The sequence below is a fragment of the Setaria viridis genome, chromosome 6, assembly GCF_005286985.2.
Source record: "Setaria viridis chromosome 6, Setaria_viridis_v4.0, whole genome shotgun sequence".
NCBI lineage: Eukaryota > Viridiplantae > Streptophyta > Magnoliopsida > Poales > Poaceae > Setaria > Setaria viridis.
The window spans coordinates 12,076,732-12,091,127 of record NC_048268.2 but is presented as its reverse complement, the minus strand read 5'-3'; the positions used below and the strand labels follow the sequence as shown (position 1 = coordinate 12,091,127).

Here is a 14,396-nt window from a genome sequence, read left to right as displayed (position 1 = left end):
CGGACAGATTAATTGCAGATTAATCGCCTTAAACACTCAACGGCTACTCTTTTCAATGGACTGTTGACCACTTCAACGACAGAGATCGCCTAAGTGCTCGGGGGCTGCGGGTACCGTACCCGTTGGTCAGTTTTTTCTTTTTCAAAGACCACCGAGGGTAAAACAGATAAAAGACTGGTTTGACCCTAAGCATGACTCTTCGACTCAACCTAAGGCTCGAGGGCTACTCCATATGGAGTACGATTGACATTGCACTACCATATAAAATCTCGAAACAGAAGCAACTCGAAGGAATAAAAGGAGTACCTTCCAGCCACACGACAGTACTCGAGCACTTTGGTCTACAAACTCTACGACTAGCTACTCGGATAGTGCCCGCAATGCCCAAGACTGTGGCGCGCGACTACAAAGTACTCGGGGGCTTGTCGGGCATACACCCTAGGCCCACGAGTAGACCTTGGAGAGCCCACTAAGGGACGTACTCGGACATGATCAGAACAAGGGATAGGCGTATCCCGCTCAGACTAGTCAAGTATGTTTATGGAAAGCAACTCGGGCCTTACCGAGTAGAACTCTGTAATAGTACTCGACTAGGACTCAAGACTTGTAACCCTGCTCTCCCGTGTATATAAGGGCGGGTAGGGATCCCCCTCAACAACAACTCCAGTTCATCAATACAAACCAACTCATAGGACGTAGGGTATTACGCGATCTAGCGGCCCGAACCTGTCTAAATCGTGTTCCTTGCATCACCATTGATTCTTTGATCCTCGACGATCCTTACTGCACAAAAGACCACCTAGGGTACCCCCTAGGCGGGTTGCCGGTCTAAAACACCGACAGCAGTGCCCACCTCCTACTTCTTCAGAGGTATTGTCGAGTACTATAAGCTTCAACTTGTGCATTTGAACCCCAATGGTGTACTGCATATGTCAATTTTTGTACACCTCTGCGAAGTGTATTTGGGAGTTCCTCCAAGTCTTGAGTTGTTTAGGAAGCTGTTCCGCTGTAAGCTGCAGCCAAGTGCACAAAGGACAGAAGTCTTTGGAGGCACCGGGTTCCAACTCAGGAACTCGGACGCATACATTGAGTATAACTTGACTGATTCCCATGGGGAGTGGAAGAAGAGGTGGTTCTACATCAGGAACCATGATCCTCGCTTGCCTGTGGTGACTGGTCACGCGCCCAAGCATGCAGAAAACTGGGTGAGCAAACCCAAAGACACCCCCGAGCTTGATCACTTGATGCAGCAGATTACTGAGTTGAAGGCACTCGGTCTAACTGGGATCAATGTGGCGGCCAGCTTTCTGAAGAGAAGAGTCCAGCCGCTTCAAAAACGTGCTTACTCGGGAAGTGAGTACACAGGTCTTAAGGATCCATCGCGTATGTCCAATGAGGATATATCCGATGATGATGTAGAGGCGTTGCTGGCCAAGTTCTTTAGGAACTATCAGGGAGTACCAGTAATCCCTGCGGCTCTTCATCAGTACGATGCCTGGTATGAGCTAGAAGTGGTATGTCTTTGCACTTGACTTGTACTTTTTGACTTGTGTGATATTTGTTGTTAATATCGACTTATTTTTTGTAGTCTCGAGTTCTTGCCGACTACTTGACGCAGTCCGAAGAAGAGTCAGAAACTGTTGCTGAGGAGTCGGAGGATGAACCCTCTCCTCCTATGAAGAAACGCAGAGTAGTCCGCAAGATGTCTGCGGCTAAGTCTGCTTCAACCCCTGAGAAGTCTCGGGGTACCAAGGTATGTAGTCGTGAACTCATCTGTAGCTGATGAATTTGAACTTGCTATTGTTGTGACTAATTTGTCTTGTTCATAAAGGCTGTTGACACGGCGCTTGGTGATGATGAGGCTGCTTCTGAAGGAGTAGTCGTGACCGACCCGGACGTCGGTAATGTATCTGTTGATATGGTGCTAGAAAGGGTGCCATCAACAGAAGTTGGAGTAGCCCCCGAGCTATCCGCACCAACTCCGTCGGCCGCCACGCTGCCCGTTACTGACCAGGCGGTCCTGGGGTTGCCTGCTGAAGCAGCTGGTGTTGCAAAGGAGGTGTCGCCAGTAGTCGCTAATGGTTCTTTGTTGTCCAGTGTGATCGCCAGTGGTAAGCATTCTGTCCCAACTAGTTTTGCTTGTCTGAGTTGAATTGTAGTCTTGACTTCTACTTTACAGGTTGTTCCTGCGGCGCCGACTACTTGGCCCCTGTTGTCGAGAAGAAACGTGTGCGATTTCCGCCACGCTCAACTCGGTGAGCTTGCTTATCTGGTGTATATCTTTAAGTTGTCTTGAAGTCATATAATGACATTTCTTGATGCAGGGATGCGGAGGAAACTATCCCTGTGGAGACAGGGGTAGAGTCGGATCCCCCGACTACATTTTCAGCTCCCTTGGAGGATTTAATTGTTGAGGAGGTACCCGAAGTTGACGCCGGTCGTCTTGGAGCTACCATGTCCATGCTCCAAGACGTCATCGGTTCGGTGGAAGTTCCCGCCGCCGCATCGGGTTCGGGAAGTGCTGCCTTATCAACATCCACTGGCGGATCTCTGGCTCTAGTGGATGTTGAAAAAGCCAAAGAGGCAACTGCTCTAGGTATGTTTCTGTAGTTCTATTATTGTAGTCGTAGCAAGCAGTTGATTGATGATAAATGTTGTAGGTTCCACTTTGGGTACAACTCCTCATCTTGCGGAGAGTACTCAAAGACAAGTGCTCAGCCTGCCATCTGACTCAGAGTTCCAGAGGGCCGTTGATGTTTTCCGGAGTTTCCAGGTGAATTTCTTTGAGTTGTTACATAGATCGAGTAATTGTGAGGCTTTTAACTTATCGTATTGCCTTGCATACTCGGACCCTTTTAGGAACGAAGTCATCAATTGGAGCAGGAATGTGCGCAACTGACAGAAGCTCTGAGGGTTCACGAGGTTGGAGAGAAGTCTTTTGCTGTGGAACATTCGGATCACGCAGTCCTGCAGCAAAAACTTGAGAACCGCTATAAGTCGCTGAACAAAAAGTATCAAGGTGAGTACTCTGCATACTCCGAGTATGTCCAATTGTAGTCGGTTGTGGTTGAACTTGTTTTGTCTTGTAGAGCTCAAGAGGCAAGAGGCTGCTGCAAGGAGCCAATTCCTCGACTAGAGAAACGCGCACGATCGAGTGGCGGATGAAGCTGAACATCTTCGGGCCGCGCTGACGGAAGCACAGGCTGCTTGCGAGCATCAGCAAGACAGGAAGATGCAGAATGGCGTGATGCTTGCCATGGCCATGGTGGCAAGCAAGGATCATGCCCAGACCATGGGAAGACTCCAAGGCGAACTCCAGGAGCTAACTGTAGCAGCTGAAGACTTGGTGAACGCCATAGCCCCCGTGGAAGAAGGCGTAGGGCCGCAATCACTAGTCGAGCGATTGAAGGCTGCCCCGAGTAAAGTGGCGGGACTCTGCAAAGCTGTTTGCAAACAGGTCCTTGCAGTCGTGAAGTCTTACTACCCGAGGGTAGACTTGGCAGTGGCTGGTGATGGCACAGAAGAAGCATATGCGCGGTACCTTGAGAAGGCGGAGCCTATCACGTCGAAGATGTCGGAGTTTGTCTCTCTAGAAGAGCCTTGAGCATTTTATGTACCCTTGAATCTGTCGAGTACTTTGAACAATATTTTGACAAATTAATGCTTGCTCATTGTTTTTGTTGTTTGAAGTGGTTGCCTTGCGAAGAGTATTTTTTAATCTGTCTCGCCCGAATTGAAGTGGCTAGAGTAATTCTGAGTTTCGAGTAGTCTCGATGCTGTCGAGTATTCTGCTTTTAAGGGGCACGGGTGTACTGTTCTCTTTTGTCCTTTGTGGATGCACGGGTGTACTGTTCTCTTTTGTTTGAGTGTAGAGAGCCATCAAAGAGTGCACCGGTGCTAGAAGATTCCTCGTAGATTGAGGCCACCTTCCCTCCACAGACTCCTGCGCTCGTAGGAATAGCCACGATGCTAGAAGAATCCTCGTAGGAGGTTTCATCGCGCGCCTCATCTTGCAGCTCATGATCCAGTGGGGTACACACTGGAACTCGTGGGTGATGGGTGATGAGTACCGCGGTCTTTATCCCGCTCTCTTAGAGGTGGAGATGTGGCCGTAGAGTGGATTAGCTCTGCAAGGCTAGCAAAAGAGCAACCTTGGTTCCCTCTAGGCGCGACGCGTGGGATTCATCGTTGCCACTGTCAAGGCAGTGGTAATGCAGGAGTTCCTGGCGTTGCCTTGGGTAGAGGACCTGGATATGGCTGCGTTTTGTGCAGCTTCCTTGCATGTAGGCCCTTCCCATTGTAGTCGGCAGACCAGAGTGGCCTTGTGATATAGTAAAAGCCTAAGGCTTAAATGCAGCCCGCCAGTAGGCAGTTGCTTGTAGTTCTTGTGTATTCCGAGTACTTGTACTCGTATGTACCTTGATGATGTATCTTCGGTTCTGAGTAAAGAATTACTTTACAGAAACTTTGTACCAAGGCAATGATCCTTGTTGAGTTGATAATTCTTGTCAAAACTAATGTACCTTGAAGTCGGTAGTCGGGCGGTTAGCCCGAGTAGTCATCATGAGTTATTGCCTTAAAGTGATTACTCAGATGCTGCTATGGGTAATAGCAACAAAGATGTTCTATATTCCAAGAGTTTGGTACTTGTTCTCCTGAAAGCTCTTGGAGTCTGTAAGATCCAGGTCCCGTAACCTTTGATACGATGTAAGGACCCTCCCATGGTGAATTGAGTTTATGCAACCCTGATGTGTCTTGGATACGTTTGAGGACCATATCGCCCAAGTTGAAAGATCTTTCCTTGACGTTGCGGTCGTGGTAACACCTTAAACCATCAAGGTATCTTGCGGATTGCACTAGTGTTGCACATCTTATTTCTTCTAGACTGTCTATATCTGTTCACCTTGTTTCTTCTGCCAGTTCTTCGTCATATTGTTCAACTGATGGTGATTGCCACATGATGTCGGCGGGTAGTATGGCTTCCGAGCCATACACGAGGAAATAGGGTGATAGCCCAGTAGTCTTGCATGGTTGGGTTCGTAGGCCCCACAGAGCATTGGGTAGCTCTGTGAGCCATTTGCCGCCTTTGGTGTTCCTAACGTCATGTAGTCTTTTCTTCAGGGCGTCGAGTATCATGCCATTAGCACGCTCGACTTGTCCATTGGCTCGTGGGTGAGCGACCGAGACATAGCGGACGTCGATGCCGCTATTCTCACAGTACTCCCAAAAGTCATGGTTGTTGAAGTTTGACCCTAGCTCTGTGATAATCCTATTAGGAAAGCTGTAGCGGTGTACGATTTCATCTAAGAAGTCGAGGACCCGGTCCGCCTTGGGGCAAGTGACTGGTTTGACCTCGATCCACTTGGTGAATTTGTCGATAGCCACGAGTACTCGGTTGAATCCTCCTGGCGCAGTTGGTAATGGCCCTATCATGTCGAGCCCCCAGCAGGCAAATGGCCATGTTGGAGGTATTGTGACTAGCTTGTAGGCCGCTACGTGCTGTTGTTTGGTAAAGAATTGACAACCTTTGCACTTCTGAACTAGTTGTTTAGCATCGGCCAGAGCCATTGGCCAGTAGAAGCCTGCTCTAAAAGCCTTGTTTCTTTGTGAATTTCCTCTAAGATTTCTTGGCCGTCTTCCCTGGTAACGCATTTCATGAGTACCCCAGATGATGCACCTTTCCTGTGGAGCTTGTCTCCAACTAGAACGTAATTTTTTACTCACCGGAAGATTTGTTTAGCCTTATTTTTGTCGGATGGTAACTGGTGATCTTTGATGTAGTCGATGAAGGGTGTCCTCCAGTCGACTTCTATCATCATGATTTCACGAGAGACGTCAGCAGTCTGGACCGCTGGCGGTGTGACTTGGTCAGATATGGACGGCTTACGCAGTTCGTGTACGAAAATTCCTGCTGGAACCTCTGCACGGGTTGAGCCCATTTTGGATAAGACATCGGCGGCAACGTTGTTGTCACGGACGATGTGATGAAATTCCAAGCCTGAGAACTTATTTTTCAGTTTACGGACTTCTTTGCAGTAAGCGTCCATGTTGTCCTTGTTTCGGTCCCACTCGTCATTGACCTGGTTAATAATGACTAGTGAGTCATCGTACACCAGTAGTCTTTTGATGCCGAGGGAGATTGCAAGGCGAAGCCGTGTAGCAGTGCTTCGTACTCGGCTTCGTTGTTAGATGCTTCCCAGAAGATTTGCAGTACATATTTGAGCTGGTCTCCCTTGGGGGAGATGAGTAAAATGCCTGCACCGGCCCCTTCAAGTTTGAGGGACCCGTCAAAATACATTACCCAGTGTTCTGGCCGTTCGACTGGTGTTGGCACTTGATTTTCAGTCCATTTAGCTACAAAGTTGACCAAAGCTTGGGATTTGATAGCTGTCCTTGCCTTGAAGTCCAAGGTGAGAGCTCCGAGTTAATTGCCCATTTGGAGATTCTACCCGTGGCGTCTCTGTTGTGAAGAATTTCGCCGAGCGGGAAGTCAGAGATGACTGTGATGTTGTGCTCCTGGAAATAATGGCGCAATTTCCGGGAGGTGAGCAGAATTGCGTATAAGAGCTTTTGTATCGGTGAATACCGAGTTTTGGAGTCCGAGAGTACTTTGCTGACGAAGTAGACAGGTCGTTGGACCTTGTAAGCGTGGCCCGGTTCAGACCGTTCGACTACTATTGTTGTGCTGACGACATGAGTAGTAGCTGATATGTATAGGAGCAAGTCTTCATTCGGAGAAGGAGCAGTGAGTACAGGAGGCTTTGACAGAAAGTTTTTGAGTTGTGTTAGTGCCTTGTCTTCCTCTTTCGTCCATTTGAACTTATCCTGGCGTTTGAGAAGTTTAAAGAAGGGTAGTCCCCGTTCTCCAAGTCTCGAGATGAACCGGTTGAGAGCGGCCATGCAGCCTGTAAGTTTCTGCACATCCTTGATGCTAGCTGGTGCTTGCATGTTTGTGATGGCAGATATTTTTTCCGGGTTGGCCTCAATGCCGCGATGGCTAATGATGAACCCAAGTAGTTTGCCGGAAGGTACTCCAAAGACGCACTTAGTAGGATTGAGTTTCCATCGAAAAGCGCGTAGACTAGAGAAAGTTTCATCCAAGTCCGCAATGAGTTCCTCCTGGTTTCTTGTTTTGACGACTACGTCATCGACATAAGCTTCAACATTGCGTGAAGTTGCTTTTCGAAGCACATCTGTATGGCCCATTGATAAGTTGCCCCTTCATTTTTTTAGTCCGAAGGACATTGTTTTGTAGCAGAAAGCTCCAAAAGGCGTGATGAACGCTGTTTTGGCTTGATCTTCTTCTTTGAGGCTTATCTGATGATAGCCAGAGTAGCAGTCGAGAAAGCATAGTAAAGCGCATCCAGCGGTGGAGTCGACCACTTGATCGATCCTGGGTAGCCCGAAAGGGTCTTTAGGGCAGTGTTTGTTGAGGTCGGTGTAGTCGACACACATTCTCCACTCATTATTTTTCTTATGAACGAGCATGGGGTTGGCGAGCCATTCAGGGTGAAAGACTTCTTTGATGAACCCTGCCGCGAGTAGCTTGGCTAACTCTTTTTTGATTGCTTCTCGTTTGTCTTGAGCGAACTGGCGAAGTCGTTGCCGTTTTGGAGTAGCTTTGGGATCGACATTTAGGGAATGCTCAATCAGCTCCTTAGGCACACCTGGCATGTCAGCCGGTTTCCAAGCGAAGATATCGTGGTTAGCCTGAAGAAAGCTGACGAGCGCGGATTCCTATTTAGGATCTAGCCCTATTCTGATCAGGGCTGTCTTGGAAGGGTTGCCCGTCCGGAGATCGACTAGTTTGAAGTCTTGCTCGCTGGTGGGTTTCACCTTTGTGGACCCCGACTTGTTTTCTGGGATCTCTAGTTCGGTTGGGTGGAGCTTCTTTGAAGCTGTGAAGATTTGTTGCATGGGACTAGGTGCTTGAGAAGTCGCGGCAATTTCCACGGCTTCAATGTCGCATTCGTAGGATCGCCGTAGATCTCCTTGCAGCGTTAGTTCTCCCTTGGGACCTGGCATTTTGAGTACCAAGTAAACATAATGTGGTATGGCCATGAACTTGGCAAGTGCTGGGCTTCTGAATATGGCGTGGTAAGATGTCTCGAAGTCGGCGACTTCAAATCTGATGTACTCGGTACGGTAGTGTTCCTTAGTTCCAAAGGTAATTGGGAGGATGACTTGTCCTAGTGGTATAGCCGCATTTCTGGGTACGATACCGTAGAAAGGTGAATCTGTTGGAGTAAGCATTTCAGTGACGTCGAGGCACATCTTCCTCAATGTCTTAGAGAAAATAACATTGAGTCCACTTCCACCGTCAATGAGTACTTTGGTTAACTTTGAGCCTGCCACAACCAGATCGAGTACTAGAGGGAAATGGCCTAGCTCTGAGAACGTGGTCCATTGGTCCTATCTGCTGAAGGAAATGGGCACTTCTGACCATTTTAGCGGTGTTGGATCCGTTGGTTCAATGGCCATGATCTCCCTAAGTACGAGTTTGTTGGCTCGCTTAGATGGGGTGTCTGGAATACCGCCGAAGATGACATTGAAGTTTTTGAGGCGGTCTGGAAGTCACCTTCTTCGTCTTCATCGTTGTGGACTTTGTTCTTGCCCTTATCTTTTTTCTTGGTGTACTCTTCAGGGGGTGGTGGTGCGGGTAAGTCTTGCATTACTCGGTGCATGCTGTAGCAGTCTATTGCCGAGTGCTTGCTAGTCAGGTGCCATGGGCACTGCTTTTTGAGTAGCTCAGTGAAGGTTGGCCCTTCATCATTTTTACGGGATCCCTTTTTCCTAGAGTTGGTCATGGCAGCAACAGTGTTGTCGGGCTTCCTTTTCGGTTGTGATTACTCGAATAGTTGTTTCGAGTATCATTGTGTCAAGTTCTATCTTGGTCATTGTTATTGTTATCGCGACCACAGTTACGGTGGGAGCTGAAACGTTATCGCTCTTTGTCTTCTTCATCCGCCCACTGCTGCACCATGACTTTGAGGTCTTTGACATTAGTTGGTCGTCGGCGACCGAAGTCTTGGTATGTTCGTCAATCGTAGAGTCCGTTCTGGAAGCACTCGATGACGTCTGTTTCTGAGATGTCAACTATGGTAGCCTTCTTTTTGAAGAACCGTCGCAGATAGTCGCGTAAGGTCTCGCCTTCTTTTTGCTTAACTTGACTTAAGTCAATCTTGTTGCCTAGTCTAGCCATGGATCGTCGGTGAAAGCCTTTGTCAAGTCTGCCCAAGAGTCAATGGACTTGGGTTTGAGTGACTCAAGCCAGGTCAGTGGTGCGGGTTCCATGCATATGGGGAAGTGGATAACTTTGGTGTCGTTATTGCCCCCGGCAGCTTGGACGGCTATCGAGTAGCATCGTAGCCATTGAATTGGGTCATGTTTGCCATCATACTTGGTGATTTCAGTTGGCTTAAACTTCTCAGGTAGTTTTGTTTTCATTACCCGGTTTGTGAAAGCAGGAAAGTGGTTGTAGTTATCGACTTCTCGCTTGCGCCGACTGTTGAGGATTTCTCGCAGATCACTAAAGTTGGACACTTCGTGGTTCTTCCTAGTAGGGCGGATGCTTTTTACAGAGTTGGTGCAACTGACTTCTCCAACATCCTTATGGCGTGCTGGGGCCTTGTGCTTGCTTGGGCCTTGGCTGTGTTGCGGAGGTTGGTTGACAACTTCATTGTCGTTTCTTTGGGCATTGTTGTTGTCTACAGCTCCCTTGCTGCCTTCTTGGTGAGCTGTGATGCGAGGAACAGACGGAATTGGTGATTCTTTGTCAAGTAACTTGTAGGCTTGCTTCGCGAGTTGTGCGATCAGTCCGTTGCCGCGCTGCACGAGTTGAGTTGTGGCTTCGTTATCCCTATCTTGAGGCATCAACGTCGTTAGAAGATTGATTGAGGCGATCGCCGCGAGTGGAGTATTGTGCTCCTGAGCCTAAACTGCGTCGAAAGCCCTTTTAAGGTTTGTGATGGGAATATTTGTGGCCATGGATTGCCGTCGTTCGGCTTGAGCAGTGTTGCACGTCCTTCTTTGGTTTCTTTGCTCGGAGGTTTCATTGTGAGGAGCGTCAGCTGTAGACTCATCTTTGGAGATGTTGTCGAGTTATGCTAATCGCCTGGGGGTTCTGTTCTGGCTAGTACCCAGGTTGTTATTTTGAGTAATAACAAGGACTTCCCTGTCCGGGTAGTAGCTTCCGGAGCTTGATGTTGCAATCTCTGTGGAACTTTCCTCGTGATTGGGAGTGAGCGGAACGCCCTCTTGATATGGGAGGTTGTCTATATGAGCAACAAGGTGCAAGTCGTAGTTATGGGCAAGAATAGATGGTCGTAATCCTAGCCAATGTACGAATCTGCCTTGTGATGTTGAAGTTATTACCAATCCTTGGGCTGGACCAGATAATGGTATCTCTGGCGGATAAACCGAGTTGGAGTCGACATCCTCATCGCGCCCGAGTTCGAGTTGGATTCGAGTAAGAAAGCCTTGGTGAACTTCGACTGCATTGCGGAGTCCGTGCGGGAATCGCTTTGAAGTTGAAATCGACTTGGGGATTGATTGGGACCGACCGGTCCGAAGCGAAGTCGAGTCCGACGTGTGGTCGAACTCGAAATTTTCAAGTTTGAAATCTTGGTTTTTTCTAGCCCGATCTTCTACTTTCTTCTCCTGAGCATTGATGATCTGGTGCCGAAACGAACCCGAGCCATCGGCGATGCAGAGCCAGGATAAAAAAAACGAAGGTGGCGCCCGCTTCGATGAAGAAGAGGGGCTTGACGATGACCGTTGCCATTGAGTTTGCGCTGAGAAACTCGACGAGTCCCCCTACCTGGCGCGCCAGCTGTCGGTGTTTTTAGACCGGCAACCCGCCTAGGGGGTACCCTAGGTTGTCTTTTGTGCGGTAAGGATCGTCGAGAATCAAGGAATCAATGGTGACGCAAGGAACACGATTTAGACAGGTTCGGGCCGCTAGATCGCGTAATACCCTACGTCCTGTGTGTTGGTTTGTATTGATCTTGGATGAACTGGAGTTGATGTTGAGGGGGGTCCCTGCCCGCCCTTACATACACGGGAGGGCAGGGTTACAAGTCCGAGTCCTAGTCGAGTACTATTACAGAGTTCTACTCGGTAAGACCCGAGTAGTTTTCTATATACATACTTGACTAGTCCAAATGGGATACGCCTATCCCTTGTCCTGATCGTGTCCGAGTACGCCCCTCAATGGGCCATCCAAGGTCTACTCGTGGGCCTGGGGTGCATGCCCGACATGGCCGGCTCCTTGCAACGCCAGATTGACCCTGGGAAGTGGAGCGGCCATCGATGGGGGAGGCGCCAGCGACCCGGCCGGTGGTGTGCTGGTGGATTGCGGCGGCGGTGTTGAGGTCAGAGTTGGGGACAACTTCACGAGTAGAAGTGAGGCCTCCTCATCTTCTTGTACGATGTGAGCCTGCTCTCTTCTGGGCTTCGACCTGCACTCACGGGCCCAATGGCCTATTTTCCCGCAGCGCCTGCATTCGTCGCCAGTGGGCCGGCCTGAGTTTGACGGCCCACCCAAGCCACCACGCCCACGACTGCGCCAGCGTCTTCCTCCTCCTCTGTTCATGCTGCCGCCACCACCTCTTGCGCCGCCGCCGGAGTGGTTCTCCGCCTCGCGCTTCTTCCGCCGTGCGTCCCATTCCTCCTCCGTGAGGTATAGCTTTCCCTCGTGCTGCAACGACGCCGGCACTTCCTCGAATGCCTCCTCCGCCTCCTTCAGCCTGCTCGTCAGATCGGCGACCGACATCGTCGACACATCGAGGAGTGTCTTAATGGCGATCGTGATCTGCTTGAAACGGGGTGGGAGGCTGTGGAGCATCTTCGCGACGATATCAGCATCCTTCAATTCTTCATCCAGTGCGGCGAGATGTGCCGCCATGTTGTTAAGGCGCAGCGCATAGTCCTCTACGGACTCGCCGTCTTCGAACGTGGTGAGATCAAACTTCCGGCACAGATGCTGCGCCGTAAACTTGTTAGAACCTCGCCGGAGAGACAACGCACACGTTGCCGGCAGGATCACGGCCAAACACACAAGCCCAAGAATACTCACGCGAACACTCTGGACACGATCTTATTTTGGTGCTACTGAATTGGCAGCTTTTCCTGTGTCTATTCCTTTGCTTAAATGGACAATTACATGGCAAGAAGAAATGGCCTCCAATCAGGCCGATTACACTACAGCTAATTTTCCTAAACATAGCTAGTAATCTAAGGAAAGTAAATCACTAGTATTACGCAGGCAAGGATTGTCAACAACTTCAAAACAATGAACTATTCTGACAATACTAATTACTTCCTCTTTTTTCAAATTTTCATAAAAAATCTAACTGGCAGATTGAATTCACCATTAATCTCAAATGTGCATGCTTGGTTCAAAAGATAACATCTTTGGGCATAACAAGCCCAAACATCTGCACAAACAGCCTATATGCAATTGCTACTTTACTGAGTTCTGAGTCCCTGACATTTTGTTCTTTCCCAGAACCCAATCAAATAACCTTCTTTCAATTTTTCTGCAACAATGCTAAGACAAGAACAAATCTTTACACTAAACTTCATCCAGTAACTGAACGCCGTTAACAGGGAGCAAATAATCTAAACAAGAATAGCCCAACCGAAAGAAAAGAACTTTTTATCTTCAGCAAAACCCTACGACAAGAAGAAATATTTAAACAAAACCCAACCAAGGCATTTTTTTTCTCCCCTTCAAATTGCAAATGCTGATCGGGGACAAGATTTCTGCGCAACGCACCATCACCGAGCGACCGGGGGGGGGGACAGGGCCGACGGACCTGCGTAGGTGGGAATGTCAATGCCGTCGATCTGCGGCTTCTTGATCTTGCGCTCGAGGTGTGCGGCGATCCACACTGTGCCCAGTGGGCTCTTCCGCGCGAGGATCGTGTGCGAGTAGAACATCCTCGCCGGTCCCTTCCTCCGGCACGCTAGCGGCGGTGGGGTCTAGCCATCTAGGTGGAATTTTCCGATGCCGCGGCAGCGAACGGGAGACGGAACGGGCGTGGGATCGCGAAAGATATGTGGGCGGAAGGGGGGAGTTTTTTGAAGGGCGAAAGGAGGCAAGAGGGCGCCGCATCAAAGACGGTTTCTGCCGGGGAGAAGATCTGTTCTACTTTTGAAGACCTTGCGTTATATCACTACTTATTCTTTTTCAGAATTTGAATTTTCTAAATTCCCTTGTAAACTGGAATCCAAAAAAAGATATTTTGGAAGCAATAGAATTTTGAACCAAAGTTTTGATCGTTGGTTACTATCGGATCGGGTGAATTAGAGAAGGTGAATTAGAGAATAGACGAGTAAACTATTCTTGCAATAGGACATACAACCTCTACCTATATTATCCAATGTTATCCAAAATTCCCATATAAATGAGTTCTTTAATGTAAGAATAAAGAATTGAATAAAAAGAAATCATCTATTTAATGAGTAGCATAAGATTCATTGAATTCTCATCTACAATGGGCGGGACAAAGGGCCGCGATCTCGCGAGGGACTGGTTGTGGCACTAGCGCTTTTATTTGCGATCAGATTATAAGTTCATTCCATATCGGACCAGGAGCTGATGCCTGCCCAGTGCCGGAAGGTCAACAAAGTTGGTTTTTATTTGCATTCACGCCTTTTAGAAAGAGCCACTAAATTAAATTGTCTTTTAGGTGAAGGGAGTATGACCGCTTTACCAATAGTGGAGACTCAATCTGGAGACGTTTCTGCCTATATTCCTACTAATGTAATCTCAATTACAGATGAACACATATTCTTATCCGTGGATCTATTTAATGCCGGAATTCAACCTGCTATTAATATGGGTATTTCTGCTTCCAGAGTAGGATCCGCGCCCAATTCATGCATGATTCCAGATAATCCTTTTTCCAAAAGAATAGATTCATAGTTTAAGAAGGGAATACCTATACGCGAGGGAGGAAGGTAATCAAAAAAGAAAGAAGACCGGTTCTTCTTTCTTTTATCACTTAGGAGCCGTGCGAGACTGTCTATTCAACAAATAAATGGAAGTCCCTATCCATTTAGAAATCCATTTAGAAATCCCGGTTCAACTCCTTGAATACCGGATTTTGCTTCACGTCCAAAAAGAAGGCAGCTACGTCTGTTTTACTTGGAAAAGACAATGTTCCATACTAAAGGATTCAGGTCCATAACCACGAGTTCCAGTGCACTAGAAGTGGAATAGAATAACCCAGTTGAAGGGTAATGATCATACGAGTCAAGGCTGTCAATTGGATTCCCCCATCCAATGAGCCCCGTGAACTAGTTATTGCTTCTCCACAAGGCTCATACCAGGCGCTACGGCGCTGAAGTACGTAACCCATGCCATGTTCTGCTTCCCCTCTTTTTTTAAG

General features: G+C 48.4%; 1 protein-coding gene across 1 annotated transcript in view; it reads right to left on the bottom strand.

Moving 5' to 3' along the window:
• The window catches only part of LOC140223184 (uncharacterized), a 47,316-nt gene extending 34,374 nt beyond the window's left edge, over positions 1-12,942 (bottom strand). The window contains exon 1 of the mRNA XM_072294729.1: positions 12,819-12,942. Within this exon, the coding sequence (XP_072150830.1) occupies positions 12,819-12,942 (124 nt within the window). The remainder of the gene's footprint in view (positions 1-12,818) is intronic.
• Positions 12,943-14,396: the final 1,454 nt, after the last annotated feature.